We start from the raw sequence: 27,578 nt of genomic DNA on the forward strand, positions 1-27,578 counted from the left end.
CGATGCAACTCTGCAGCCACTCTGCCCATCTTCGTTCCAAGGACTTTTGCTTCAGGTGCAAAAGCCTGTGTCAGGTGTGAGGGACCTTTGACCCTCCTGATACTGCTGAACTGTTCCCCACCCCCACCATTAGTCCCAGAGAGCAGGGGACGAAAGGAGTTGTTCATCTGCATCACACCTACATTATAAGGTGCAGAAAAGCAACCAAAGGAATAACACAGCCTCCCCAAAATAAATGTAAAGGTTTCACTCAAAGAGGAAGCACTGCTTTTCCAATCTTTTAAACTGAATACAGTGGTACCGCGAGTTACATATGCTTCAGGTTACAGACTCCGCTAAGCCAGAAATAGTACCTCGGGTTAAGAACTTTGCTTCAGGTTGAGAACAGAAATTGTGCTCCAGCAGCGCAGCAGCAGCATGAGGCCCCATTAGCTAAAGCGGTGCTTCAGGTTAAGAACAGTTTCAGGTTAAGAACGGACCTCCGGAATGAATTAAGTACTTAACCCGAGGTACCACTGTGTTAGGAGTGACACAGAGCAACACAGATGGATGTGTATGTTTGTATGTACAAATAACGTAGTAAAACTGCACATTACCTACACACGGTGGTGTCTTTTTTTAAAAAAAAAGTTTGGCACGCTATACTTCCGTATCCACAGAGCATTTATTAAGTGTTATCAAGCTTACTGCGCACCATCGCGATGCAACCACGGACGTTGCGGTGACTGCATCCCTTAATCCCTTTGAATGAACCCATTCTTGCAAAGGAGCTCAGAACCGCAGATTGTTTCTTCACACAACCTCAGGTGTAGACTCTTCAAAAGCTATACCTGGAATTACCGGTTACATGTGTTTGCTCTAGGGGAACGCCGATATAAAAACCATTTCATTCAACTGTATTTACAGAACATCTGTATGATAATAAATAAGTCGTTACAGTTATTAAAGACTCTTCCTTCCCACCCACCTACCCACACCCACCTCCGGTCGATGGTTTATGAATCCAGGTGGCAGACCCTGGTGGTTGCGCTGCAATTAGTAGTGTCAGAAACAGTGGCTTTTTCACAGCATGGTGATCCTGTCATCATGCCCCCTCTCATTCCCTCCCCATTTGAGCAGGAGCTCCCATAGGGTCCTAGCGCTTCCAAGAGGTTTTGTAACAAATGGACTTGCATGGCAGAGAATAAAGGACAAAGGCTCAAAAGTGCAACAAATCGTTTTTGTTTTTTTTACAAAAAAACAGTATTTAAGAGCACAGAACAAGTTCATGACGCTGTCCCGGCAGGCAAAATTTAGACCCGGCAGAGAACATAATGCAGGCTATGCTCTACTCTCAAGAGGAAAGTGCTCCTTCATGCCACTTATTCAAGAGACAGAATCGGTTTTCTGGGGAAGAGATGTTTTTGCTCATCAGCCCCTCTCCTTCCTAGACCACTTGATCACCGAATTCAGTGCACGTTTTAATATAGGTATATGTATTTTTAAAAAGCTTTTCCGTTCCCCACCCCCTACCCAGCACCCTTACCGTGAGGAAAGTATTTGTTCGTTATATAAACACCTGCAATTTCTTGTGCTGCCTACATTCATAAGAGATCAGCAGTTTAAGAGGCCGTGTTTGACCAAAAGTCCTCCTCCATCAACCCCAGGGTAAACTCCTCTCTCCTCGACTTATTTTTGTTCTTTCGCCCAGCAGAGTCCCCTTCGGTTACTCTAAGGAGTTAACCAACGCAGCGTCTGGCACTACCTTGGGCATATTTCATGTCCGTCCGCTGGGGCTGGAGAGATGGTGGTTTGTGCTGGAATTCACATGTCGGTTCGCAGCGCAGTGTGTGTGGACCACGCTGCCGTTTGGGTACCTGACGAACGCAGGCTCGCTGAAAGGGCTTTGACACATCTGGCAGACCTTTCTGTCCGAGAGAACCGTTGGGATCCCTTTTAGCTTCACCTGCAAAGCGGGAGAAACAAGCCAATGAGCCGCTGAAAACGTGAACCGATGAGGGTGCTAAGAGGCTGCCGTTTTGTCACAGGGACTATTGCTACTCTGAATGGTATTCAGTGCTAGAGTGGACCCATTGAAGTGAATGGACAGGAGTCATTTAGGTTCATTCATTTCAAAGGGTGCTACTCGTGAGTTGGACTTAGCTGAGTGCGACCCTCTGTGTACTTCACTGGTGGCATATGCCGTCTATTAGAATGGGTGCAATGATCATTCCCTGACATGCTTTTTGGTAAACTAATCAAGCTACAATTCTAAAGTTTCTTTCTGGAAGCCCTGACAGTAAGGGGTATTAAAAAGCTCTTTAGGGGTGCAGCCATGTAGTTCATCTGTACATGAATGCAAAATTCCATATGTAGGATGTAGACGTGTGCTTTAATCTGATTTTGGTTTATGGCCAATTTAAATTTTTAAAGAACATTTAAATAGTCGTTTTAATGATAATTCTATTGCTCTGTTTGTTTTTAAAACTGTTTAAGGTTTGCTTGCTTTTACAGTCAAGCAGGGTATCAACTTTATGAGACAAAAAAGGTCTATGGAAGGCGGTGGTAGGGCTTATAGTTCACTATTTTATATATTATATTCTGGTAAAGATGCAAATATTCCCCTCTTCCCTACTCTGCTTCCTTCTCCCAGGGCAGCTTTGGGAGAACATCCATCGCACCGGTTCTGTGTGTGTGTACAGCAGAGGTAGCCAATCTCATACCTTCTTGATGCTGCTGAACTTGAAATTCCCATCAGCTCCAAGCAGCCTGGCCAAGAGGCAAGAATGATGAGAGCTACAGTTCAACAACACCTGGAGGACCGCAGGTTCCCCACCCCAATGTCGAGGGCTCCTTGCACCATGTCTATGAAGGCTTGCCTCTTTCCCGTGGCTTATTACCTTCTGAAACAGCTGAAAGCATGCCTTAGGAAGGTGCCTCCCCGTGCCCTGGCACTAAAAAGGCTTTGCCATGTTGAACAATAGCAAAATTGGCATATAGTGGACCCTCTAGTTATGTACCGCTCTGGATACGTAACTTTCAGGTTACGAACGTGGCAAAACCATTTTGGTGCAAGGGCACGGGGAGGCAGCTTCCTAAGCGAGCCAATTTGATTCCCTTCCCCTCTTTCTTTTTCCTTTCTCCTCCTGTGATGAGGCTACATTTTAATATTTTAATGTTTCAATATTTTAATGTTGTATTTTAATCTTGTTTTTAAGTTGTATTCAGTCAACTTGTTTTTATTATTGCTCGTTAGCTGCCCTGAGCCTGGCCTTGGCTAGGGAGGGCGGGGTATAAATAAAAAATATTATTATTATTATTATTTAAACGTGGCAAATACTTCCGGGTTTTGCCACGTGCGCATGTGCTGAAGCGCTCTGCACACCTCGTGCATGCGCAGAAGTGACGCCTCTGCCTACAGACTTTTCGGAAAGACCCCCAGAATGAATTTAATTCATATCTGGAGGGTCCACTGTACTCACCTTCTCGTGCGTGTAAGTGAGGTTCTCCGCTTTTGCTAAGCCCAGTGCGATCTGCGTCATTCTTTGTGCATGGATGCTTTCCCGCATGGAGCCGCAGAGAAACGAGGAGAGGAGCTGCACCGACCAGGTGTCCGGTATGAGCTGCAAAACGCAGGCCGCGTCAAACTCGGCCGCGTGGTTGTTTAGGAGGTCTACAGCCGCCATGGCCAGTTGGTGCTCCGATGTGCTGGAATTTAGATACTCCGAAAGGAGCATGTGGAAAAGCTTCTTCCTGTAAGGAAGGTCTTTGCTCTCCGAATTCCACACGCAGTACTCCTCCGCGGCAGCAAAGTCCTTCAGTTCGTGGACCAGGATATGCAAAGCTTTGTCGTGCTGTTCCAGTTTCCCAAAGAGTATCGCACACTCCATGTGAAGATCCGTGCCGCTGATTTTATCTGCCGAATGTAACGTTTTAAGCAGAGGCCTTGTTAGAGTGCAAGAGAAAGCTATATTCCTCAGAAAAGCTAGCTGTCTTAAAAGAACAACGGAAAACGAAGAGCAAGCAGAATGATAAAATCAAGAACAAAAATTCCCTCCCAACACTTGGCAGGGCAGTTACATGTAGAATTCTGGGCTCATCGTTATGTTTCTGAATACAGTGGTACCTCGGGTTAAGTACTTAATTCGTTCCGGAGGTCCGTTCTTAACCTGAAACCGTTCTTAACCTGAAGCACCACTTTAGCTAATGGAGCCTCCTGCTGCCACTGCGCCGCAGGAGCACGATTTCTGTTCTCATCCTGAAGCAAAGTTCTTAACCCGAGGTACTATTTCTGGGTTAGCAGAGTCTGTAACCTGAAGAGTATGTAACCTGAAGCGTATGTAACCCGAGGTACCATTGTACAATGAGCAGGATGGAAATAAGACTCATTCGCGAACAGAAGACATTCCCTTTCCGACACAGGGCTGGCTTCCCACCTAACCCAGCTGTTTTACTCATCACTGCAGGATTCCCCCAGTTCTCAGAGACAGCTTTTTGGAAATGCAGCAGAAAGCAGAGCCCTGGGGGAGACCCTGGTGCAAGCCTGCTACTGGGATCCCTGCTGATATTTACCTTATTTTTGGCAGTGCGGTTGCATTTAACGCAGCATTAAACACACAGTTTAAAAGACCTATGTTCTTATGCCCCTAAAGCCACTTCTTAGAATTCACACGTTGCTGGCTGGGTTCATTTGTTGCCATACTGGAGCGGGGCACAGACCCACACACATGCCAAAATGACCTAATATGGGCTATGTCCAGTTGCCCAGAAAGTTATAGTGGAAGGATTGTGGCAATCAGGCACGTTACGCTGATGCCTCCATCAAATTCTGGAATGCACTGAATTGCAGGGAGCTGCTCCTGGATCCCATAGCAAGCTGAACTAGGCCCGAGTTATCCTGACACTGTAATGATGCAACAGGAACCGACATCAACACAAAGCATTTAACGTTATCCCTCAGACAACTTGAGTTCAAATCACCCTTGTGCAATTCAAATGTCCTTTTCCTTTTCTCTGCCTGTGTAGCTGGTTAAAAAAACAACAACAGACCGTTCATCAGAAGCATATAAAATACAATTTCAGTTCTCTTACCTAAAATAAAACGAATTCTATAAAGGTCAGATTTCTGCAGAAGACTGCGTAGCTTCGCCTGCGATTTGCTCAATTCCTCACTCTTCTCTGCAGCCAGTGATTTCAGACGCAGGACTTCCTCCAGGTAAAGGACTGCCAGATGGGTGTGGAATTTTTCCTTCTGCCAGCATAAAAGACAATATTTTAATTCCAAGACTGTCTCCATAAGTAGCTTTATTAATGTTGGAGTATTAATGTTAGAGTATTTTGAATTTTTCAAAAACAACAAAATGGTTAAAAAGAAAACAAAACCATTTCAAAAGGACTGGGCACCTGTGTTCTGAGAAATTCAGAATTTGAAATTCCACGTGCGCTGCAAGAGCAAAGGAGTTCCAGAGCAGCACTTAAATAGAAAGAATTCATTTGCCTTTCAAAATATGATCACCATTAGCAATAACTCAAGGAGCACGAATCCTATTATCTATTAATTCACATGCCACTTTTACCTTATCACAATTTTGTCACTCTTTCCTCCTATTTGCATCTCACCCATTCGAATTCAGCGGGCTTACCTAAGCCCAGAGTCCTTCTCGCTTTCGGTAAAACAATTATTATATAAAATCGTGCTTCTAAAGCATTTGAAGTTATGCAAAAATTTCTAATCTTGGAATTACTTCTTCCTAACCACCCACTGACTGGCTTTTTAAAAAAAGAGAAAAAAGGAGGGGGGGGGGGAGCTCATCTTTTTAACAGTCTAATTCCACATTCTAGAGATCCTACACTCCTAGTGGAAGGAGATAAGGAAGCCTTTGCCCTATTGCTGCAGAAGAGGTTGGGAGACAGCAGTCATGCTGGAATACCAAGCACCCCAGAGAAAACACTTCACCAGACAAGGGAGATTTGGGCAGGGGTGGGGGATCCTTTGCAGCCCAAAGGCCACATTTACTTGTGGGGAACCTTCCAGGGGCTGCATGGCAGTGATTGGTGGGGGCCGGCAAAATGAATGAAACATTTCTATTATTTATTTTTTTACAGGAGGAGAAGAGTCAGGCACCCACCCACCCACCTTCCATCAGACAAGCAAGAGGCATCACCATAATTTAAGGAAAGAATCAAACCAATTAAAAGCACTTGCAAGGACCAATGAGGGATGCAGCCTGGGGGTGGGAAGAGTCTTGAAGGTCAGACAGAGGTCAGGAGGGGCACATGTGTTTCCCCGGGCCTGAGGTTCCCCATCCTTGATGTGAAGCAGTGTTTCCCAAACTTGGGTCTTGAACTACAACTCCCATCATCCCTAGCTAGCAGGACCAGTGGTCAGGGATGATGGGAACTGTAATAACAACAACAACATTAAAAAACTTCCGTAAACAGGGCTGCCTTCAGATGTCTTTTAAAAGTAAGATAGTTGCTTATTGCCTTGACATCTGATGGGAGGGCGTTCCACAGGGCGGGTGCCACTACCGAGAAGGCCCTGTGCCTGGTTTCCTGTAACTTCAATTCTCGCAGTGAGGGAACTGCCAGAAGGCCCTCGGAGCTGGACCTCTCAGTGTAGAACAGGCATAGGCAAACTCGGTCCTCCAGCTGGTTTTGGGACTACAATTCCCACCATCCCTGACCACTGGTCCTGTTAGCTAGGGATCATGGGAGTTGTAGTCCCAAAACATCTGGAGGGCCGACTTTGCCTATGCCTGGTGCAGAGGGACATTGTATCTTTGCCTTAGAAGCTGACTAAGAGCCCCTTTCTGGAATTGGGGGCGGGGGACAGGACACACAGGCATTTAGGGCTGCTCAAAAGCAGCCGGAGAAGGGAGCAGGATTCTATAGGAGGCATTTCCTCCTCTGCTTATGCTGCAACAGTAAATAGAACTGGGCTTCCAAGAGCAAATAATGTAAAGGCTAAGTCTTGTTTTTCCGTTGCTCCCATAGATAAGCAAAAGGGTCACCTTATGGGTGTACTTTGTGCCATAATTACCTCCTGGTGTTAAATTATCCAGTTTGGTAATGGGCCTACTTAGAGTCTCAATAAGCAAGCAGAATGGAATAGAGGTGTTTTAAAGCTGCAAGTTACCATGGTTGCCCTGCAGCAATCTAGAGAACTAAAGGAACAACCTGGACTTATTTCTGAGCTTCAGGCATAAACTGACAGACGCACACCAGTTTTTATGCTACCGGATCCAACTATCGCCACTTACTTTCACTCTTCTTTCTAGAACCAAGAACTCTAGATATTTTACTAGTGATACGGGATATTTGTTAAGGCAGCTGATGACGTCGTCTGGATTAAAGCTGTTCTTCTGTTCTTCTTCCAAGGGTCTTCTAGTGAAGATGTACACACCAACCTAAAGCAAGATGCATTTTTTTAATATTTTTTTTGCAAAGTTTACATAAATGGCTGACGTCACACACAAGTCTCTGGTGCCAGGTTATCAATTCCTGTTGCCTCATACTTGTTAAAAGGGACTGAAAATATCTGACCTTTTCTAGTGCTAATAAAATCAATGAAAACATGACACAAGTTGGCAGGGTGCAACAACGGATGTTTGAGGGAGGGAATGCACAATATTCAGTTTATACAGGATTAATGGTGGGGACACACAGCTGTGCTGCTGCCAAACTATATATGCCAAAATATATATTTAAAATATATATTTAAAATATATATTTTAAATATATATTTAAAATATATATTTTAAATATATCTTTAAAATATATTTTTAATTTGAAATTATATCATGAGGCGGCCCGTCTCACCTGGATCTGGGAGTGGATGACATTAAGAAATACAGATTTGTTAGACCTGGAAGGTTTCGACAACAAATATGGATGGTACACCTACCTAGGGGTTGGACTAAATGACTCTTGGGGTCCCTGCCAATGCTACGAGTCTATGATACTCAAATATCCCAAGCAACAGCAATTTCAATTTCAAAAACCTCCCCCCACAAATACCCAGTCACAAACCTCTTCGCTTCGCTGCAGGACCCATTCTGCATACTTCCACACCAATTCATGGTCTGTGCAGGATGTAAGGAAGTCGACTATATACTCATAAAGATCTGTGCGTGTTGAGTCCTGGATGTCACCGTTAACAATTTTCACCCATAACTGAAGCCGAAAAGAAGCATGAAACAATCAGGTTCAGGTTTAATCCCACGGCAATAAAGCCAGCTGCTATTTTTCTCCGGGCTGTTAGTTAATATAAATTTAGCCAAACCAATAGACTTATGCCAAAGACTTGTGTAACAGCATCAACAGGAGCTGAGCACGGGTGCAAAGTGCAGGTCTTTCCCCTTGCCTCTGCACTGGACTCCTAGAGCAAAAGTAAACATTTGACACAGGGCTGCCACCTAAAAGGGGACCCCATGTCAAAATCCTTCCCTGCCCATCATCCTGGCAACAATTGGGCATGCTTACCCATGCTGTGCCATCTCCCCGATGTGATCTTCCCTGTCTACACTCCAAATCATTGCCTGCCTTCTTCCTTTTTGTACGTACAAATCTCTCCACCCCCTTTTATTCACAGAACACAGGCAGCATTCTACCCGATTCTTAATAAGCGAACCTGCTCCCAGCTTCTAATGTTTTGGCCTGTAAGTGCAAAGATATCAGCACTCCAAAGCGGATTAAAATTAGGTAGCTACTATTTCACACTGACTTATGAACCTTCCCCCACCTGCAGAGAGGCAAGAGGGACTTGTCCTGAGCTGATCTTAGATGAGCTATTGTGGTTTTAACCTCATACAATAAGCACTTTTTTTTTGCTGCTGCTGCAAGATAGGCAAACCAGAAATGTCTACAGAAATGTCCAGAACGGCTGGACAAGGAATAGAGACAGATGCAACTAGACGATACACCTGGCTGGGATGATGGATGACCAGCCACCTGAATAGCATGCCTGACCTTCAACTGATATTGCCACCCGGCCACCGCCACCCTGTTGCCCAGATATGCTGAAAGAGCTGAAAGGTAACCAGAAAAAGGGAGCAACACAGACACACCAGGAATTCTGTTCCCCTTTCATTAAGCTCAGCTCTCTACCTGGAGAGCAACAACAATAGCTTTAAATGCATGAACATGCATGACAATTGCCTAATGGCCAGAACGGGAACTGAAACGTGAGTTGAAACGTTTTGGTTCGCCGTGAAAGGTTTACGTGTTGCTTTGATTTCCTTGGAGACATGGCTGCGCTCTAACCTGTAGTGCCGCCGCGTCTTGACCGTTTGCGTGATACAGGAGTCCGAGCGCGAAGAACCTGTGTAAGAAGCAGTATTGTTAAAAAAAGGCAAATGAGTAGAATCATTATTTGGCATTCTGCGTGATAAACGGGCTTAATGATTTAATTATTATGGCTGATTTGCGATCGTCATAAAGACCGATTGGATTAATTCTTGCAAAGTTTCTGTGAAGTGGGTTTATTTATTCCCACTTTACAAGTGAAGGAGGTCGCATTTCTTCCTCCTATTTGCTACTTTGGGGTGAGGTTGTAGCCTTGATTCCAGAACACAACACATCCAGCATCTGAAGAGCACACACACCAGGACCAGGTGGGCCCCTGGCCTGATTCATCAGGCTGTTCTCACGTTCACTTGGAAGACAGTCCGATAGCCTTCTGCCCTCTTCTCAGCTGAGGCAGGAACAAGTCAGTGGAAAGGATCAACATAGGCGGTCCTTCAAACCCTTGCTCATAATAACAATAATAATAATAATAATTTTTATTTATACCCCATCCTCCCCAGCCAAGGGTGGCTAACAAGCAATAATAATAACAAGTTGAATGAATACAACTTAAAAACAAAATTAAAATACAACAATTAAAATATTGAAACATTAAAATTTTAAAATGCAGCCTCATCACAGGAGGAGAAAGGAAAAAGGAAAAAGAAAGAGGGGGAAGGAATCAAATTGGCTCCAAGCCAAAGGCTAGGTGGAACAACTCTGTCTTACAGGCCCTGCGGAAAGAAATTAGATCCTGCAGGGCCCTGGTCTCATGAGGCAGAGCGTTCCACCAGACCGGAGCAAGAGTTGAAAAGGCCCTGGCTCTGGTTGAAGCTAATCTAACTTCATTAGGGCCGGGACCACTAGGGTGTTGCTATTTATGGACCTTGAGGCTCTCCGTGGGGCTCAGCCATGAATTTCAGGCTCCTACAGTTACGCAACAAGCACGGCTGTATTTGGATGCCGCAGTTACACAACAGCTTACAATTCTTATGTGAGTGACTCAAGAGCCTTCGGAAGAAAAGGAACATTTCTTGAAAGTTAGGCTCTCTTTTCGAGCTATGATGATGCTAAAAGGCAAAAAGGGGAAGTCACTTAGGGGTTATGAGGAAGAAATGTTTATTTTAGGAATGTGCAGTGCTTTTCTTCGGGGGGAAAATGGTGCCAGGACTCACCATGAAGTTGCCACACTTTTAACCACTGCTTTTCTTCGAGAAAAAACAGGTGCCAGTACTGTTTACCCTTGAGCACCTCCAGAAAAAAAGCACTGGGAATATGTACTGTGCTGAGCTTGCTTTTCCCTCCTCCCTCCCATTCCGTTTTTCCTCACGTGCCATTACTTTTTGGACCAACACCCTGAGGGCAGGTATCATCTTTTGCAAGCCGCTCTAAAATCCTTTTTTTCAACAAACAATATTAAATAACCTTACATACACACAGTAGTCTCGGGAGTTGGCACTAGGGGACTTAGAACGCTATTTTGCTGCTTGCATTTTTAAAATTAAAAAAGGTTATGGAAAAAAATTAGTTGCTCACCGGAGGCCTCACATCATTCAAAATGGAACATGGGCATCTATTTAAAAGATATTTAAAAAAAACAAAAACCCAGAAAATAATTAGGGTAGTGACTGGGCATTTCTCCTTCCACTTTGAGCTCTACTGGGGGTTAGGAAATGTCACCCAGAGGCTTACTTTTTGTGCTTTTCCAACCACGCGGCGCTATCCGCGAGAAGGCAGAAGTTCTCGGAGACCAGCAGATCTAGAAGGCTTTCGTGACCGGACTCTGCGTAGAGCTTGAGCAGGGCCGTGTCGACGTCCTCCTTGTAGCCGTTGGCCACGTCGGTGCTGCGCACTTCGTTCAGGTAGCTCATGAGGAACTGCTTGCACTTGGCCATCTTCTCCTGGTCCCCCTGCGTCAGCTGGTTCAAGTCCGCGTATTCGTGGAGGGGAGGGTGAGTCCGCATGAAGGAAGAGGAAGAAGGCAGCAGGAAGGGGTAGAGAGAGATCAGCTCCCGGACGTCCAGCTGGCCGCCTCTGCAATTACAGGGTCAAACTAAATGAAGCAAAAAGAAAGGGGAAAGTATACAGAGGAGCATGCGTGCGCATGCACACACACACACAGAGGACACTTAGCTTGGTACAGTCATACCAATATGCTTCATAGAATCATAGAGTTGGAAGAGACCACAAGGGCCATCGAGTCCAACCCCCTGCCAAGCAGGAAACACCATCAGAGCACTCCTGACATATGGTTGTCAAGCCTCTGCTTAAAGACCTCCAAAGAAGGAGACTCCACCACACTCCTTGGCAGCAAATTCCACTGTCGAACAGCTCTTACTGTCAGGAAGTTCTTCCTAATGTTTAGGTGGAATCTTCTTTCTTGTAGTTTGGATCCATTGCTCCGTGTCCGCTTCTCTGGAATACTCAGGATAAGTATTTTTGGGTTGTTCTCCGCGGTGACCCAGAAGTAAAGGAGCGCGTTACTTCCAGGTTTCGCCGCTCGCGCATGCACAGACTGTCAAAATGGCGTCACGCACATGCGCAGAAGCGGCGAAACGCGGCCACACACGCGCAGTCCCATCTTACGCTCTATTCAGGATGCGAACGGAGCTCTGGAACAGATCCCGTTTGCATCCTGAGGTACATACTTCAATCAGTGCAGAATTCAGCAGCCAGGTTGCTCACAGGAGCAAGACGGTTAGAGCATGTTACACCTATCCTGTCTGACTGTACTGGCTACCAGTTAGTTTCCAGGCCCAATTCAAAGTGCTGGTTTTGACCTATAAAGCCTTAAATGGCTCAGGACCACGCAATACCACCTCTTTCCAAATGAACCTACCCATGAGACCATCTTCGGAAGCCCTTCTTCACCTGGCAGCTCCTTGTGAGATCTGGAAGCTGGCAACATGAGAATGGGGCCTTTTCTGCACTGGCTCCCCGTTTGTGGAATGCTCTCCCCAGAGAGGTTTGCCTGGCGCCTTTATTTTGCCTTTAGACACCGGGCAAAAACGTTCCCTCTCAACTAGACCTTTGGCTGATTGACATCCGATGCCCTTTAAAAATGTGTTTGGGGGCAGTTACTGGCTTGGTTTTTTGTTTTTATTATGTATTTTACGTTTTTATTTTGCGATTTTCTGTTGTGACCACCCTGAGACCGAGTATAGGGCGGTATATAAATTGATAAATAATAATAGGGAAATGTGGGCACTTGTTACAGCTGCCCATAACTTAGCATTAAGAAATCTAGATCAGAACCGCAGCGGGGGACAAAGGGTCAAAGCACCCCAAGCCCCCTCCTAGTGTCCCACTAGGACCCACAATTGGGCACCCCATGTGGGTGACTTATGAGGGAAAACCCTCTCTCCCGCCATCAATGCTCCAGGTTGTTTCCCCCACACAAGAAGCTCTAGACTTCTCCTGCCACCTCATCCTCACTTATAAGGCAGGATCCTGCTCTTTTCTTCTTTTTCTTCCTTGTTTCCCTTTCCTGAGGGGCAACTAGGAGTGCTGGCATCCTGGAAAGCAAGGCTGCAGCTGCCCTGCCCTCTTCCCTTTGTTAGAATGCCTGCAGCTCATGTGGGGAATGGCAGAGGGCCAGGGCCATGGGAAGCCAAGGAAATTAATACACACCACAAAAGTTAATTTAATTAATTAATTAATTAATTATACCCTGCCCATCTGGTTGGGCCTCCCCAGACACTCTGGGCGGCTCCCAACAGAATATTAAAAACACGATAAAACATCAAAATTTAAAACTTCTCTAAACAGGGCTGCCTTCAGGTGTCTTCTAAAAGTCAGATGGTTGTTTATTTCCTTGACATCTGGTGGGAGGGAAGGCAAGGCCCTCTGCCTGGTTCCCTGTAACCTCACTTCTCGTAGTGAGGGAACCGCCAGAAGGCCCTCGGAGCTGGACCTCAGTGTCCAGGCTGAACGATGGGGGTGGAGACGCTCCTTCAGGTATACTGGGCTGAGGCCGTTTAGGGCTTTCAAGGTCAGCACCAACACTTTGAATTGTGCTCAGAAACGTTAGGGCGGGCAGGGGGTTTTGGAGGGTGCCCAAGAGGCAGTGAATGTCATGGTGCCTGTGGGTGCTGTGTTGGTAACCCCAGATCTAGGCTACGTTACAAACAGAACTCTATTTCCGCATTTACCATTGCTTCTGTTGTATGTGCAACAGCAAACCAAAAAGCTCAGTTCCCAGAAGCTATGCAGTTTGCTGGCACACATATACACACAGTACCAGTCAAAATGCCTATACAGTGGTACCTGGGGTTACAGACGCTTCAGGTTACAGACTCCGCTAACCAAGAAATAGTACCTCGGGTTAAGAACTTTGCTTCAGGATGAGAACAGAAATCGCGTGGTGGCGGCAGCAGGAGGCCCCATTAGCTAAAGTGGTACCTCAGGTTAAGTACAGTTTCAGGTTAAGTACGGACCTCCAGAACGAATTAAGTTCTTAACCCGAGGTACCACTGTACCAATATTAAGGGGAAAGCCAAGGCAATTGTTGCAGACACCCAGCAGATTCAAAATCAAACCTGGTACACCAGCTGTTGCCTAGATGCAAGCAAGACAGGGGCCTGTGGGCAGAACAGACGAGAACCATCTCTTGGCCCTGTAACAGTTTCAGTGTACAGCAATCAGCAGGACTTGGGAACACGTCAGAGAGTTTCGTCACTCATCAGCCACTACCAGATCAAAGAAGAGCAACCCCAAATTTGCTTTGGCCTGCGATCCTAAATCTTTTGCCTTCGAAGTGTTTCAGTCCTGCCTCACGACAATATTTCAGAACTCGGAAGCCTTTAAAGCCAAGCACAAGGATCCAACCGGTTGCCGAGTAACACTCAAAAAGTCTTCTTCGCCCCACGTGAGGGATTACCTGAAGAGTTCTTTTGCTTCTAGGAACTGAAGCTGTGCAAACTGTATAAATCCCGCTTGCTGCAAGATTCGTTTGTACATAACCTAAATGGGAAACAAAGAGGGGGGAATACCACCCGTTTAGGAAACCGATGAAAGACAAAAATATATAGCGTGGCTCATACACTAGTTGTGCCATGCTGAAATGAGGACGAAGCCAGAATCTGACTTGATTTAAAGCTCATAACTGCATGCAATTTGTACGACTTTCACAATATGGAGAATCAGAGAGTTGGGTAAGGCTGCAAGTCCACCCTGAGACTACGAAGCATAGCTATCTAGCTATCAGCTTCCCGGCAAGTCCTCTGGGGACTGCGGAAGGGTGGCAGTTGCAACAGAGAAAGAAGCACACAAGAGAAACTTCTCCAGATGACTCCAGCAATGTCTGAGCTGAGAACCTACAGGCACTTCAAAGTCAATGAGATTCCCACAGAGTTGATCAATCCCATGAAGGAAACAGCATAAGAACATGTGGATTGTGTGCATTCAAAGTAGCAATGTAATGTGCACACCGCAAAATGCACGTACAGTGGTGCCTCGCAAGACGAAATTAATTCGTTCTGCGAGTCTCTTTGTCTAGCGGTTTTTTCGTCTTGCGAAGCAACCCTATTAGCGTCTTAGTGGATTAGCGCTATTAGTGGCTATTAGCGGCTTAGCAGATTAGCGGATTAGCTGCTAAAAGGCTATTAGCGGTTTAGTGGCTTAGAAAAAGGGGGTGGGGAGCGAAAAAAAATCTCAAGACTCGCAAGACATTTTCGTCTTGCGAAGCAAGCGCATAGGGAAATTCGTCCTGCGAAGCGCATCGAAAAACGGAAAACCTTTTCGTCTAGCTGGTTTTCCGTCTTGCAAGGCATTCGTCTTGCGGGGCACCACTGTACATGCAAGTTGCAACTGGGTTGATTGCTCTCTCAGATGTAGAAACTGTTCCAAGCAGTTTTCATACCCGAAGCAAGCGTTATATGGCAGTAGAACAGTCTACAAGCCAACTACTTTGAATCGAGATGCAACATTTTCAAAATCCACAAGTAGCGCACCTATTTCCACCTGTTCCCTCCTTTCGCTGATTTGAGCAGAAGCTAAACCTGGCAAGCTCATAAGTGTATTCTAGACCTATTGCAACCTTTCCAAAGCACTCTCCAGAGATGCACCTGGGCCTTGAAGCAATCATTCTCAGACTAAACTACCTCGCAGGACCGCTGCAAGCACAGAAGGGTGTGTATGTGCGAGAGACAGAGTGAGAGAGTGTCTGTGTGTCTGTGGAGAATCACGTAACGGTGCCTCGAGCTCCTTGGAAGAAGGATGAGATATAATTGCACCAGCAATAAATATACAAAAACATGTGAAGACGAACGCCGGCACAAAGCGAAAGGAGATGAAACAAGAGGACTCAGCTGTGGCTAATGGAATAATGCTCTATGGTGAAAAGAATCTGATGCTTTAATTTGTCTTCTAAACTTTCCTGTAATTTAATTAAATTTATCTAGCCTTAAGCAATACAAAATTACACAGGGTGGGGAATCCATGGACATTAAATAAGCTCTGGTAGTAGAGTCAAGTTATCCATCTGAAGAGAGTTCAAGCTAATGTGATTTGAAGGGAAAACGAGAAGGTGAGTGGGTGGGGAGACTGCGAAGCCCCCCACCCTTAGGTAGACTTTATGAAGGGCTGCTGGGTTAAGGAAGTTTGAACGGTGATCCTATATCCAAGAAAGCCTAAATTGTTTCAGAGAGCTGGTACAGCATAATAGCTAAGAGAAGATCTAATCAATTTATTTAATTTATAGCCCACCTTGCCTTAGAAGGCGCTCGAGGTGGTATCGTGCGTCTTCTCCTTCCCCCGTTTTATCTTCACAACACCCTTGCGAGGGAGGTTAGGCCAAAATATTTCAACTGCCCCAGAGTCGACCATGGATTTCATGGCTGAGTGGGAATTTGAACCCTGATCTCCCAGGTCCTAGCCCAATGCTTATGAGCACAGTGCCTATGCGAGTCACTCCCACCCTCAGAGATGGAACAAAGAGATAATGATGCCAACGAACACAGATATTTACATTCCACAAATGCCTGTCACCACCTTTTACGCTTCCTAAACTACTACTTCCGCCTGGAAGCAAGATCTGTTGAAGAAGAAGAAGAGGAGTTTGGATTTGATATCCCGCTTTATCACTACCCTAAGGAGTCTCAAAGCGGCTAACAATCTCCTTTCCCTTCCTCCCCCACAACAAACACTCTGTGAGGTGAGTGGGGCTGAGAGACTTCAAAGAAGTGTGACTGGCCCAAGGTCACTCAGCAGCTGCATGTGGAGGAGCGGGGAAGCGAACCCGGTTCACCAGATTATGAGTCCACTGCTCCTAACCACTACACCACACTGGCTCTTTACTTCTGTTGAAGTAAATGAAACTTGCTTTTTCATAAGAGATAGTTTAAGATTAAAGTTAGTCAGCTCAAAAGGTGGCACACGGCCTTTTTATTCCAGTTGCAAATGCTTACAGGGATGCTCATCACTCAGAAAATGGAACAATCTTAACTCTCAACACACCCAATCCAACTAAGCGCCACAGCTTCCTAATATCTCATAGCTTAAAGATGGCATTCTGGAAGCAGCTCTAAGAATGGCTCTCTCTCTCTCTCTTGCGATACCAGCATGTAAATGGCTCCAGTTTCTAGATACTTCGAAATAAGACTTCCAGCTTTTCAAAGCTTGCTTGCAATTCTGCTTGCCTTCACATGCCCAGATGCATTCAAAAAATACCAACAGACCTGAAATTTCTCTTTCGGAATATTTCTTCGGGCTCCCTTTGCTAAGACTAACGCCTCTTCGACTCTGTGGCTGGCCAAAAGATCCTGAATCTGTGTTTCCAGAGGTAGTGGGACCAAGATATAGACCCCTTTGGTGGTAGCCACAATTACTCTGCCTGGGGGGAAAAGAATGAAAACAAGATGTCCATTTTACATGATCGCAAATGACTTAAAAAAACAAAAACAAAATATATATAGAAAAGTCACTGAGATGCAGAAACTAAATGCAACTTAAAGAGGAAATACATTTTGAGGAAATTTGATTTCCAATTGATTTTAGAATGAAGTGATTTTAGAATGCATTTCAATTAATTATGATTTTATGTAAACTGTTTTACTTTTATTGTTGTTAGCCACTCTGAGCCCGGCTTTGGCTGGGGAGAGTGGGATATAAATTTATTATTATTATTATTATTGCAAATCCAGCGCAATGCAAACACAGCAATATATCAGATAATGTCAAAGTTAGGAAGGCACACCTGGCCTTGCAAAAATGTAGTTACCATTAGGATCAAGTATCTTTGCTGACATTTTAGTGATGGAAGATAGATTTAAGTTACAAGTACAGTGGTACCTCAGGTTACATACGCTTCAGGTTATAGACTCCGCTAACCCACAAATAGTAGTTCAGGTTAAGAACTTTGCTTCAGGATGAGAACAGAAATCGGGCTCCGGCGGCGCGGCAGCAGCAGGAGGCCCCATTAGCTAAAGTGGTGCTTCAGGTTAAGAACAGTTTCAGGTTAAGTACGGACCTCTGGAACAAATTAAGTACTTAACCTGAGGTACCACTGTACACAAGTGGTCGCTGATGGTTCTACAAACACGTTTTCTTCCTCCATTTTAAAACGAAGAAATGAAACTCCACATCAGTTCGGTTTAGCTTGTGCCCGCCAGTTTATTTTTAGAATATGCCAGTTGTATTTCCACATAAAAAGGAGCTCGAAGCAACACTTGTACAAACAATATGAAGAGTGCTGCACTTGCACAATCTCAAATCATGCTCACGCTTTCCAAAAGCGCCAAACGAACGCTGTCAACCGCTTTATTTTTTGAGTCTCTACGATCTTCCATAGGAAGTACTTCCATGTCACCCCCACAGGAGAGATATTTCCTGTCCAATGGCAATAAATATCTTTCACGTTGGACAACAGAGCCTTATTACCGGAAGTGCACCCTCTTGAATCAACCAGCTATTTACAGCCGGCGGCCATTTTGTGTGTGTCCAAGTGACACACGAATGTGCCAACATGTGCACCAATTTTGGCCCCAGAAAGGGGGGGGGGACTAGGCGGGGACACGACAGGTTGACACGCACAATGACCTGGAAAGCGACCCCTTTTAGGGGTTTGCCCATATATGCATTTTTCAATCACTGTATGCACATTCGAAGTGTGGGTTTCCTTGGCTCCAGAGCATGATAGTTCCTCAGAACATGGATGAGGAACTCCAACTTCCATCAACCCTAGCATGGCTAAATGTCGGTGTTGATGTGTAGCAACACCTAGAGAGTCACAGATCATACGCCCTTTCCTTAAGAGTGCAATCAGTCCTGAGAATACACAATAAAAGCCATTCAGCTCATTAGCTCCTTAGGGCATGTTTTGTGGCTACAGGTAGGCCAAGCAGTACAGATAACCTGGGAATGTAATATTATACTTAATATTTTGAGTGAGAAATGCTGAGGACTAAGATAGGGAACCAGATTGCTGATGGACCACAGCTCCCATCATCCTTGGCAACTGGCCATGCTGGTTGGGGGCTGTTGGGAGTTCAAAAACATTGGAGGACCACAGGTTCTTCATCCTTGGCTTAAGAAAAGAAGTTCAGTGGTTTGCTCTTGAGCCAGTCCCTGCCTTTTATGTTTTTTAAAACTGTAAGATCTTCCCCAAAGTAATTCACCACACACACACTTGTACACAATTAGGTACCTTCAAAGTCTTGCAGGATATGACCATCCTTAAAGGGTAGCGTCTGTTTTTGCTGCTGGTCCAGCATACTATGCACCGTAATGAACTCCTCGTCCAGTGCAACTACGTAAGGAAAGCAGAGGGCGGCACCAACCACGTTTTCTGACCAGTGAACAGGAGCACGCTGGGAAATGCCGTCAACAGTTGCAAACATGCCTGCCGGTTTAGAAAGGGAGCAATGAGTTAGAAGTCTGATCGGACAACCAGCTGATCACCTGGCTTCTACACAGTTATCTGCATAAAGTTACCCACTAAGAATTCTCCACGAAAGAGCCTTCTCAGGAGCTCTGAAGAAGAGCTTCTCTCAAGCACGACAGTAACTTGGTACACCGACAAGCAAAACCTACAATGCACCGTTGGAAGAAAAAACTACACCTTTTTAAACTGTGTTAACCATTATGGAATATTCCGTCACACAAGTGAGTTTTGGAAACAAATAGATAAAAGGATAGGTTGTGCGAGAATCAGTTGTGCAGACTGTTGTGACGCTCCGAAGACCGACTGGAAAGATGATTGGCTGGAGCCTGCCCTACCTGGCTCTCACTCCACCCCCCCAGCCGGCAAATGATTGGCTAGGTGGGGAGGGGGCGGAGCTATGGCCAACAAGCAAAGGGGGTGTTCCACAGGGCGGGGTGCCACTACTGAGAAGGCCCTCTGCCTGGTTCCCTGTAACTTGGCTTCTCACAGTGAGGGAACCGCCAGCAGGCCCTCGACGCTGGACCTCAGTGTCCTGGTAGAATGATGGGGGTGCAGACGCTCCTTCAGACATACTGGACCGAGGCCATTTAGGGCTTTAAAGGTCAGCACCAACACTTTGAATTGTGCTCGGAAACGTACTGGGAGCCAATGTAGGTCTTTCAAGACCGGTGTTATGTGGTCCCAGTCACCAGTCTAGCTGCCGCATTCTGGATAAGTTGTAGTTTCCGGGTCACCTTCAAAGGTAGCCCCACATAGAGAGCATTGCAGTAGTCCAAGCGGGAGATAACCGGAGCATGCACCACTCTGGCGAGATGGTAGATACATGCCCACTGAACTATCTACGGCTATAGTGCTGTTCTCTGCAGTAGACGTGTCCCTCTGCTGGCAAAGATCTTGCTCACTGGTGGAGAGGCCCCTCTGCCCTGTTCCTCGTCTCCTGCAGCCTGTGGATCTAGGACTTAGGGATTGCTCCACGTGCTATCAAGCCTAACAACAGTACACAGATGTTTCCTCCAGAAACGAATAGCCACCTGCCCTCTCCATAAGAACAGAAGGCTCCACTTATTAAGGAAAGCAAGAGCGGACTCTCATCTTTAACAAGCTATTTACGCCATGTAGGATTCACCTTATCTCAGGCAAAGCTGGGGGTCTTATACTGAGCTATGGCTGAGACATAAATGCTTACGGTTAGCAGCTTTACAAACACAACCTTAATTCTACAACCTGCAAAAGGAATCCAAGCGCGTTAGAAAACAGGACAATAAATAAACAGGTATTAGCAAGGAGGTTGCGATTCCCCCCAGATAATGCAGTTTGAATCTTGAAGCAGCACCATTGACTCCAGTGTTGGCTAAACGAAGTTACCCTGCACTACTTACTTAGTTTGTTTCTTACAGTAGGAAGGTCCTGGCACAATGCTGTTTACAATTCAAGCCCTGAATTGGACGACTCAAGTAAGTGACACGGGAGGCACCCGAAATCCAGAAAACATCAGAATTCAATTTTAGTGGAATGCCACTAACAGCCTGATCCTACAGTGAGCAAAGCAAACGCAATCTCATTGATTTAAATGGGCTCAAGCATGCCTAGCACTGATTAGGATCAGGCTCTAAGGAAGCACGAATTTCCACGATCAGACTACTCATTCGTGTTTTCCAATATGCTACTTTTTAAAAAACAAAACAAGATTTATCAGCAGTTGCTAGAGTCTTGGGGCCTTTCCACACAATTGGCTCTTAGTACAATATGCAGCACATCTCCCTTCAGACTGTGATTTTATAGCGTTTTCTTAAGTTAGAAAATAGAGCCCTGGCGGGACACAACCTTTTACCCTGCCAATTCAGTGCATTCATTCCTATTGCAACTGTTGCCTGGGATGTGCCTGCACAATTGTCATAAGCATTTTATGGGCATCTTTAAATGCACCACTCCAGCCCAGTGTCCACAACAGTATGTGAACTTTTGCTTTTTATTTCCTTATTTCTTTTGTTGTCTGCATGCTCTCCTGCTGTGAGATCACAGCTCATTGCACAGAAATAAGGTATTGGTAAGACCAGATAGGAGGGACATGGGTGGCACTGTGGGTTAAACCACAGAGCCTAGGACTTGCTGATCAGAAGGTCGGCGGTTTGAATCCCCGTGACAGGGTAAGCTCCCGTTGCTCAGTCCCTGCTCCTGCCAACCTAGCAGTTCAAAAGCACGTCAAAGTGCAAGTAGATAAATAGGTACCGCTCCGGCGGGAAGGTAAACGGCGTTTCCGTGCGCTGCTCTGGTTTGCCAGAAGCGGCTTAGTCATGCTGGCCACATGACCCCGAAGCTGTATGCCAGCTCCCTTGGCCAATAAAGCGAGATGAGTGCCGCAACCCCAGAGTTGGCCACGAGTGGACCTAATGGTCAGGGGTCCCTTTACCTTTATCTTTAAGACCGGATAGCACAGCACCAAGGAACAAATGGATCAAGATTTGACATATCATGGGAGAACCAAACCCTTTCTAAGCGCAGACCCAAAAACCTTCCAACAGGAGGCAGAAAACATTGCGACCTTACCTAATCCTCCAGGTCCCGCCAACAGGAATTCTTGCCTGCCTACTCTTTTCACAATGGGCCGTCTCTCTTCGCTAGAGTAAGGAAAGAGGTCCTGGGAAACGCCAGTGTCGTAGTTCAGAATAATGTACTGGGTGGTGAGAGCGAGGCATAAATAGTGGCCGTCTATAGCCACGGCACAAGGCTGCTCCGGCGTGAGAAGCTCCTTCACAATCTGAACGCGGTCCTCATAGACCAAGAAGAGCTGGATGGTCCTGCGCTTGACCGAAACGATACAAACCTCAACGCAGAAAGGATCCCCGCTCATGGGGTTCTCGTTCAACGTGAACATCGTAGCTCCCTTGATCCTGGCCCCTGTGGGGATGGGCTCCAAGTTCATCATGTTCATCAGTGTTATGGTGTTGTCGCAAAGCACCAGGAGCCTATTGAGCGCTGAAGCAGCTTTCAGCTCCCCCACGGGCTTCCGAAAACTCAGGTATTTGTGCAGCTGTTTGGAGACGGAAAAGGACGTTTTCTCAGCTGGCGAGTTTTTTTCTTCCAGCAGGAAGTAGTAGATGGAACAGTCATTGGTTCCGATATACAGGTTCTTCCCACAGCACTCGATGCATTCAATGTTGATCCGGGCTTTGTCGCCCATCAGCAAGTCCCGCTCCACCGCGGGGACGAGCCGGAAGGCCTTGACACTCATCGCGCTTTCCAGATGGCCTGCCGCGGAAAAGGAGGAGAGAGGCTTATTTTTATCCACACCCAAGCAGCAGGGAGAACAAACAGAACGTTTAAAGGGAATCAACCCAGAGCTTCAGTTTGTTAACAGCGCCTGTAAACAGGTGCGCTTTCTGACGCGACACTAGAAATGGTACATCTGTTACCTTCTCTCCGTACGTGGCTAGCCTGAAGCTAATATAAGGCAAGCAGACTGGCACAGATCGGCTCAAAATCTGCAGTCTATAACTTTATCGGCTCCAGGCAGACAGCAGGAAGAGGAAAAGCACCTCCCTTGGTTTACTGGGCATACAGGTTGCATGTATGTTTGTCCAAGAAACCTTTTTCACCACGGACCACTTTAAAAACTGTTAAGAGTCTTGTCAGAGCACCTAATGATTTTTCTGCCTGTTGCAGCAACTGTAATGTGCTGTGCTAGATGCTATATGATTTTTAATTCTTTCCACTGCTTTTTAATTCTTGGATCTGGAATTCCATAGAATTCAAATTGCAATACAGCAGACCCACAACTTACTTGGGGGTTATGTTCCAGGAACAGCGCATAAAGCCATCATTGCATATAGTCAAAACACACCGGATGCAATGGTGGGTAGTATTGCCAAAGTCCCCTCCACACACACTCATCCCCTTAAAAAATATTATTATTAGTAGTACATAAAGCTAAATGCACACAAGTTAAATGTGCATAAGTTGTGGGTCTACTGTACAATAACATACAATATATGAAATAACCACCTGAATGTAGCTCACAGGTACTGGTCGTCCACAGACCAGTTTGGGAACCCCTGCTTTAGGAGGATGTATGCAATGCACTTGTCTTTGATTTAGCACACTTTTGTTGCTTTCTTTTTTCCAAAGCAGCACACATGGCGTCCCCAGGCATTCCCCCATCCAGACACTGCAATATGGCTGCCTGTGCCCTGAGACCGTGTCCCTGCGCAGCCGTGGCTTCCCCCTCTCCTTTACGGCTTCAGAAATACTGTATTCACATTGCCTATACGCACAGCTGCGAGGGAGTCACTTGCACTTTAATCCTGACATAAAACTGAGTATACCCTCAAAACCTTTCAAGAAAGCAAGACGGCTTCGAGATCTTCCCAATTTTTTGTATCCTAAACAGTGCCGCTATCCAATTTTCTGAATTCCTAACGCCATCATAAGGGTTGGGAATACTTTTTGGAATTAAGTGCTCACTCCCAGTGGCTCAGCAGAGAATGTGCGGCGTGTAATCTGACATCAAAATACCTGCAGCATATTCTCCTTCTGCCACACATATTGCAGTGGTTAGAGTGTTGGCCTAGGAGACTAGGGTTCGATTCTCCACTCAGACATGAAGCGCAATGGGTGGCCTTAGGCCAGGCACTGCCTCTCAGCCCAGCCTACCTTGCAGGGTTGTGGTGGGGATTAAATGAGGAGGGGGGAAAATCATGAAAGTCACTTTGAGCTCCATGGAGGAAAAGGTGGGATAGAAATGCAACAAATAATACAAGGTGGTGTAAGAGAAGTGTGGGGAACCTCAGGCCCAGGGGACTCTCCTTTATACCCAAGCCATGCCCCTCCATTGACCCTCTTATTGAATGCTTTTGCGTGGCTGGAAAAAGCCCTCGCACTGCCTTTCACTTTCCTATATGGAGAGGCATGTTGCTTCAATGAGAAATGGAGAGATGTATTGGTCTGGCTTTTGTGTGTGGCTGGAATTTAACCTGTTGCTCCACCTGCTTTTGCCTGTGGTCCTGCCTACCGCTGGCACGAGACACGTCCCCCCCCCCCAAGGCTGCCCAAGAAACAATGCAGCCCTCAGGCCGAAAAAAAGGTTCCCCACCTCTGATATAAGCAGTGGCTTTAAGAGGCGCGTGCCTCAGTTTCATTTGCTGAGGACACCGGTTGCCATCTTGCCTCTGGGCTTGCGAGGAGCATCTTGTAGGCCACTGTGGGGAAAAGGGTGAAAGACTAGTCACTAGGCAGGACTTTTTTCTCCTCCAGCAGAGCTCTTTCTCCCTGATGTCTTGCTGAGCAATTGCCAGTTTTCATCCCATTGCATGTTGTAGCTATTTAACCATGTATTAAGTGCGGTGGTAACAACAGAGGTATACAAGGTACAGTGGTACCTCGGGTTACATATGCTTCAAGTTACATACGCTAACAATAATGCAAGAATGTTGGACAGATGGGTGGGGTGTAAATAATAAAATTATTATTATTATTACGGGGGTACCTCGGGTTACAGAGGCTTCAGGTTATAGACTCTGCTAACCCAGAAATAGTACCTCGGGTTAAGAACTTTGCTTCAGGATGAGAACAGAAATCGTGGTCTGGCGGCGCGGCAGCAGCAGGAAGCCCCATTAGCTAAACTGGTGCTTCAGGTTAAGAACAGTTTCAGGTTAAGAATGGACCTCCGGAACGAATTAAGTACTTAACCCGAGGTACCACTGTATAACAATAATAGTTTTAATGTGATATCATTTCTCACCTTTTTCTCAATTCTACTGATATAAGGAGACTTATTTACTTAAGATTTTTCTATAATGCGAGGCCTCATTGTAGATTGTCATTTTATTACACATAAATTATGCCTTAAAACTTTGGATTCGTGGTTTTGCATATTTTCAAGACGCACAGAGGCTGTTGAGTAGGCGACACACAAATCTAATAAATGACAATGATGAGTTTTCAGGGCTGACTAATGTGCTCTCGAGTGCAGAGGAGTTCATAGAATAAATACAACAACAGAAGGCTCAGCCACGCCAATCCACAACTGAATATTGCAACACACGAATGACACAGTAGTCCACCTGCAATTGTGAAATGCAACACACCTTTGCTTCCTGCCTGGATTTTGATAACCAGAATAACTCTATGGCACCTTCCTTTTATACAGATTACCTGTGTCCGCTCTATTAAGACATCAACAACATGGCATACCACAGAACAGCAGGTGATGTTGTAAGGCTTTCTAACACTGCTGCTTATGAAGAGTGTGGAACTGCTCAAACTTCTGGGGACAGTGTGACTTCCATTAAACTTGCCTACAACCAGTGTTTTTTCTACTGCCATTCTGTCCCTGCTCCAAGGGAGTCAGGAAGAAGAAGCCTGTGTGTGGAGGCGGGGTCATTTATTGACCTTTTCTTCCTTTAGGCACGGAATATGGCCGTCATTACTTTTTGAAACTGTACAGAGGCAATCAGCCCAGCCCAGCCCAGCCCCTATACCTAGTGAGAACTTGAGCTGGTTAGCTGAAAGCTAACCAAACAAACACATAGAGAGAGCCTTGAAGTAAGGTAAAGGTAAAGGACCCCTGGACGGTTAAGTCCAGTCAAAGGTAACTATAGGGTTGCGGCACTCATCTCACTTTTCAGGCCGAGGGAGCCGGCGTTTGTCCACAGACAGCTTTCCAGGTCATGTGGCCAGTATGAATAAACCTTGAAGTATAAGCAATGGGGAGATAGTAAGAACGAAGTAAAGAAAGAAACGTGCAGCGGAATAAGTACTGTGCATAAGGCAGCAGGTGATTGCAGGGGGTGGGGATTTCCTCCACCCCCTGCAATTACCTCCTGCCTTATGCACAATACTTATTCTGCTGCCAAGAATGTAAGAATGGGAAGCTGAATTGCTAAGAAATTTGTGTAAATTGCGCAAAGTTTATCAAGCCTATATAAATATATATACAGTACTGGTCGGTTTCCAACCAATGAAAACACAACAGGGCATCAAACGCATTTAAAACATTTAACAAACTTGCCTATACAGGGATGCCTTCTAAACACCGTATATAATATACATGAGCCTAATGGTGCCTAGATGGTGTCTCTGCACCATTCTTACCAAGATGCAGGGAGGAGCTCTGGCTGCTGCAGCCCAGCCCTGCCCACGACCACCAGCCTCACCCCTCCTTCCTTCACCCCCCACCCCAGTTTAAAAAACCCGTCCACTTGCTACACACGAGTAGTACTTACTAACCCTCCCAGATACGGAAAGGGAAACTGAGCTTTGTATCAAGCAACGCACCAGGCCAGGCGAGCAGTCTTGGGCTAGCAGCAGCGACACCCCCAGCACCCAAGGGCACCACGCCCACCCCGGGGCGGGCGCGGGGTTGACCCCCTGCCAGCAAAGGGTGCCGGACCGGGGCAGAGGCAGGGAGACCCGGGAAGGTGCCGGGAAGGAGGAGGGGGGCGAGGAAGGCGCGGGCGTGGCGTCTTTTTTTTTACCCAGCCCCTGTTGACCGTCCGCGCCGAGGCCTCCGCTGCGAGCCGAGCCCGCTCCTCCTTCCAGACCCCGCCGGCGCTGCTCCGCGGCTCTCCCGCCGCCGCGGTGGCGAAGCCAGCGGCAGCTGAGTCTCTCCCTCCGGGGGCGGCGGCGGCGGCGGCGCCGCGGCCCTTCCGGTCACAAGGCGAGGCTGACAGGCGGAGGCTCCTCCCGCTGGAAGGGAGGGAGCAGAGGCAGGGAGGGAGGCGGGAAGGACATCTAGTCCAACCCCCTGGCGCGGGGCAGGGAGACGCAGCTGCCCCCGACGGGGATCGAACTTGCGGGCTCGGCGGCCCCCGCGCCGCGTTCTAACCGACGGAGCTATTCCAGGCTGGACGGGAGGAGAGGGATGCTCCCAAAAGGATGTTCCTCGGGCCGCGGTCCTGCCCGAAAGGTGCCTCCAGCTGCCAGGGACAAGGGAGGAGGGGGAAAGACGGATGTTCAAGGAAATAAAACAACGCTCTGGTTTTTAGAAGACGTCTGAAGGCAGACCTGTATGGGGAAGTGTTAAATGTTGGGTGCCCTATTGTGTTTTCATGGGTTGGGAGCCGATCGAAGTAGCTGGGGCAACCCAGCCAACCCAAAAATAAAATATTCTTCTTCTTCAGTCAACCCAATAAGTCTTCTTCAGTAGTCAGCGCAATAATAAAGTCTTCTTCTTCAGTAGTCAACCCAATAATAAAGTCTTCTTCCTCCTCCTGCTCCTTCTTCTGTCAACCCAATAATAAAGTTGTCTTCTTCTTCTTCACCAGGAACTTTCTGGAGGTAAGAGCTGCATGGCAGTGGGACGGGTGCCCTTGGAAGGTGGTAGACTGCACTTTCCTTGGGAGGTTTTTAAAGCAAAGGCCACCTGTGCTTGGTACTTCAGTTGAGATTCCCCCATTCTTGTTTGTTTACTCTTATCATTTAAATTTGTATACCGCCC

At 46.4% G+C, this 27,578-nt stretch overlaps 1 protein-coding gene across 5 annotated transcripts; it reads right to left on the reverse strand.

Annotated features, from left to right (window-relative positions):
- Nucleotides 1-645: 645 nt before the first annotated feature.
- TGFBRAP1 (transforming growth factor beta receptor associated protein 1) lies at nt 646-27,207 on the reverse strand. 5 transcript variants are annotated; one of them, XM_083437738.1, is made up of 13 exons: nt 26,369-27,207; nt 24,234-24,339; nt 21,692-22,393; nt 18,908-19,102; nt 16,941-17,095; nt 14,144-14,226; nt 10,957-11,298; nt 9,244-9,301; nt 8,011-8,154; nt 7,242-7,388; nt 5,071-5,230; nt 3,462-3,895; nt 646-1,945 (listed from the first exon to the last, which is right to left on the reverse strand). In XM_083437738.1, the coding sequence occupies exons 2-13, from the start codon at nt 24,277-24,279 to the stop codon at nt 1,757-1,759; spliced, it is 2,655 nt and encodes an 884-aa protein (XP_083293864.1). In that variant the 5' UTR covers nt 24,280-24,339; nt 26,369-27,207; the 3' UTR covers nt 646-1,756. The 5 variants fall into 5 exon arrangements, with proteins under 5 accessions (XP_083293864.1, XP_083293863.1, XP_083293865.1 ...); XM_083437737.1 differs by having other exon boundaries at nt 26,365-27,207; XM_083437739.1 differs by having other exon boundaries at nt 26,617-26,779.
- Between the last annotated feature and the right edge of the window lie 371 nt (nt 27,208-27,578).

Source organism: Podarcis tiliguerta, assembly GCF_965153285.1.
Source record: "Podarcis tiliguerta genome assembly, chromosome: 4".
NCBI classification, from domain to species: domain Eukaryota; kingdom Metazoa; phylum Chordata; class Lepidosauria; order Squamata; family Lacertidae; genus Podarcis; species Podarcis tiliguerta.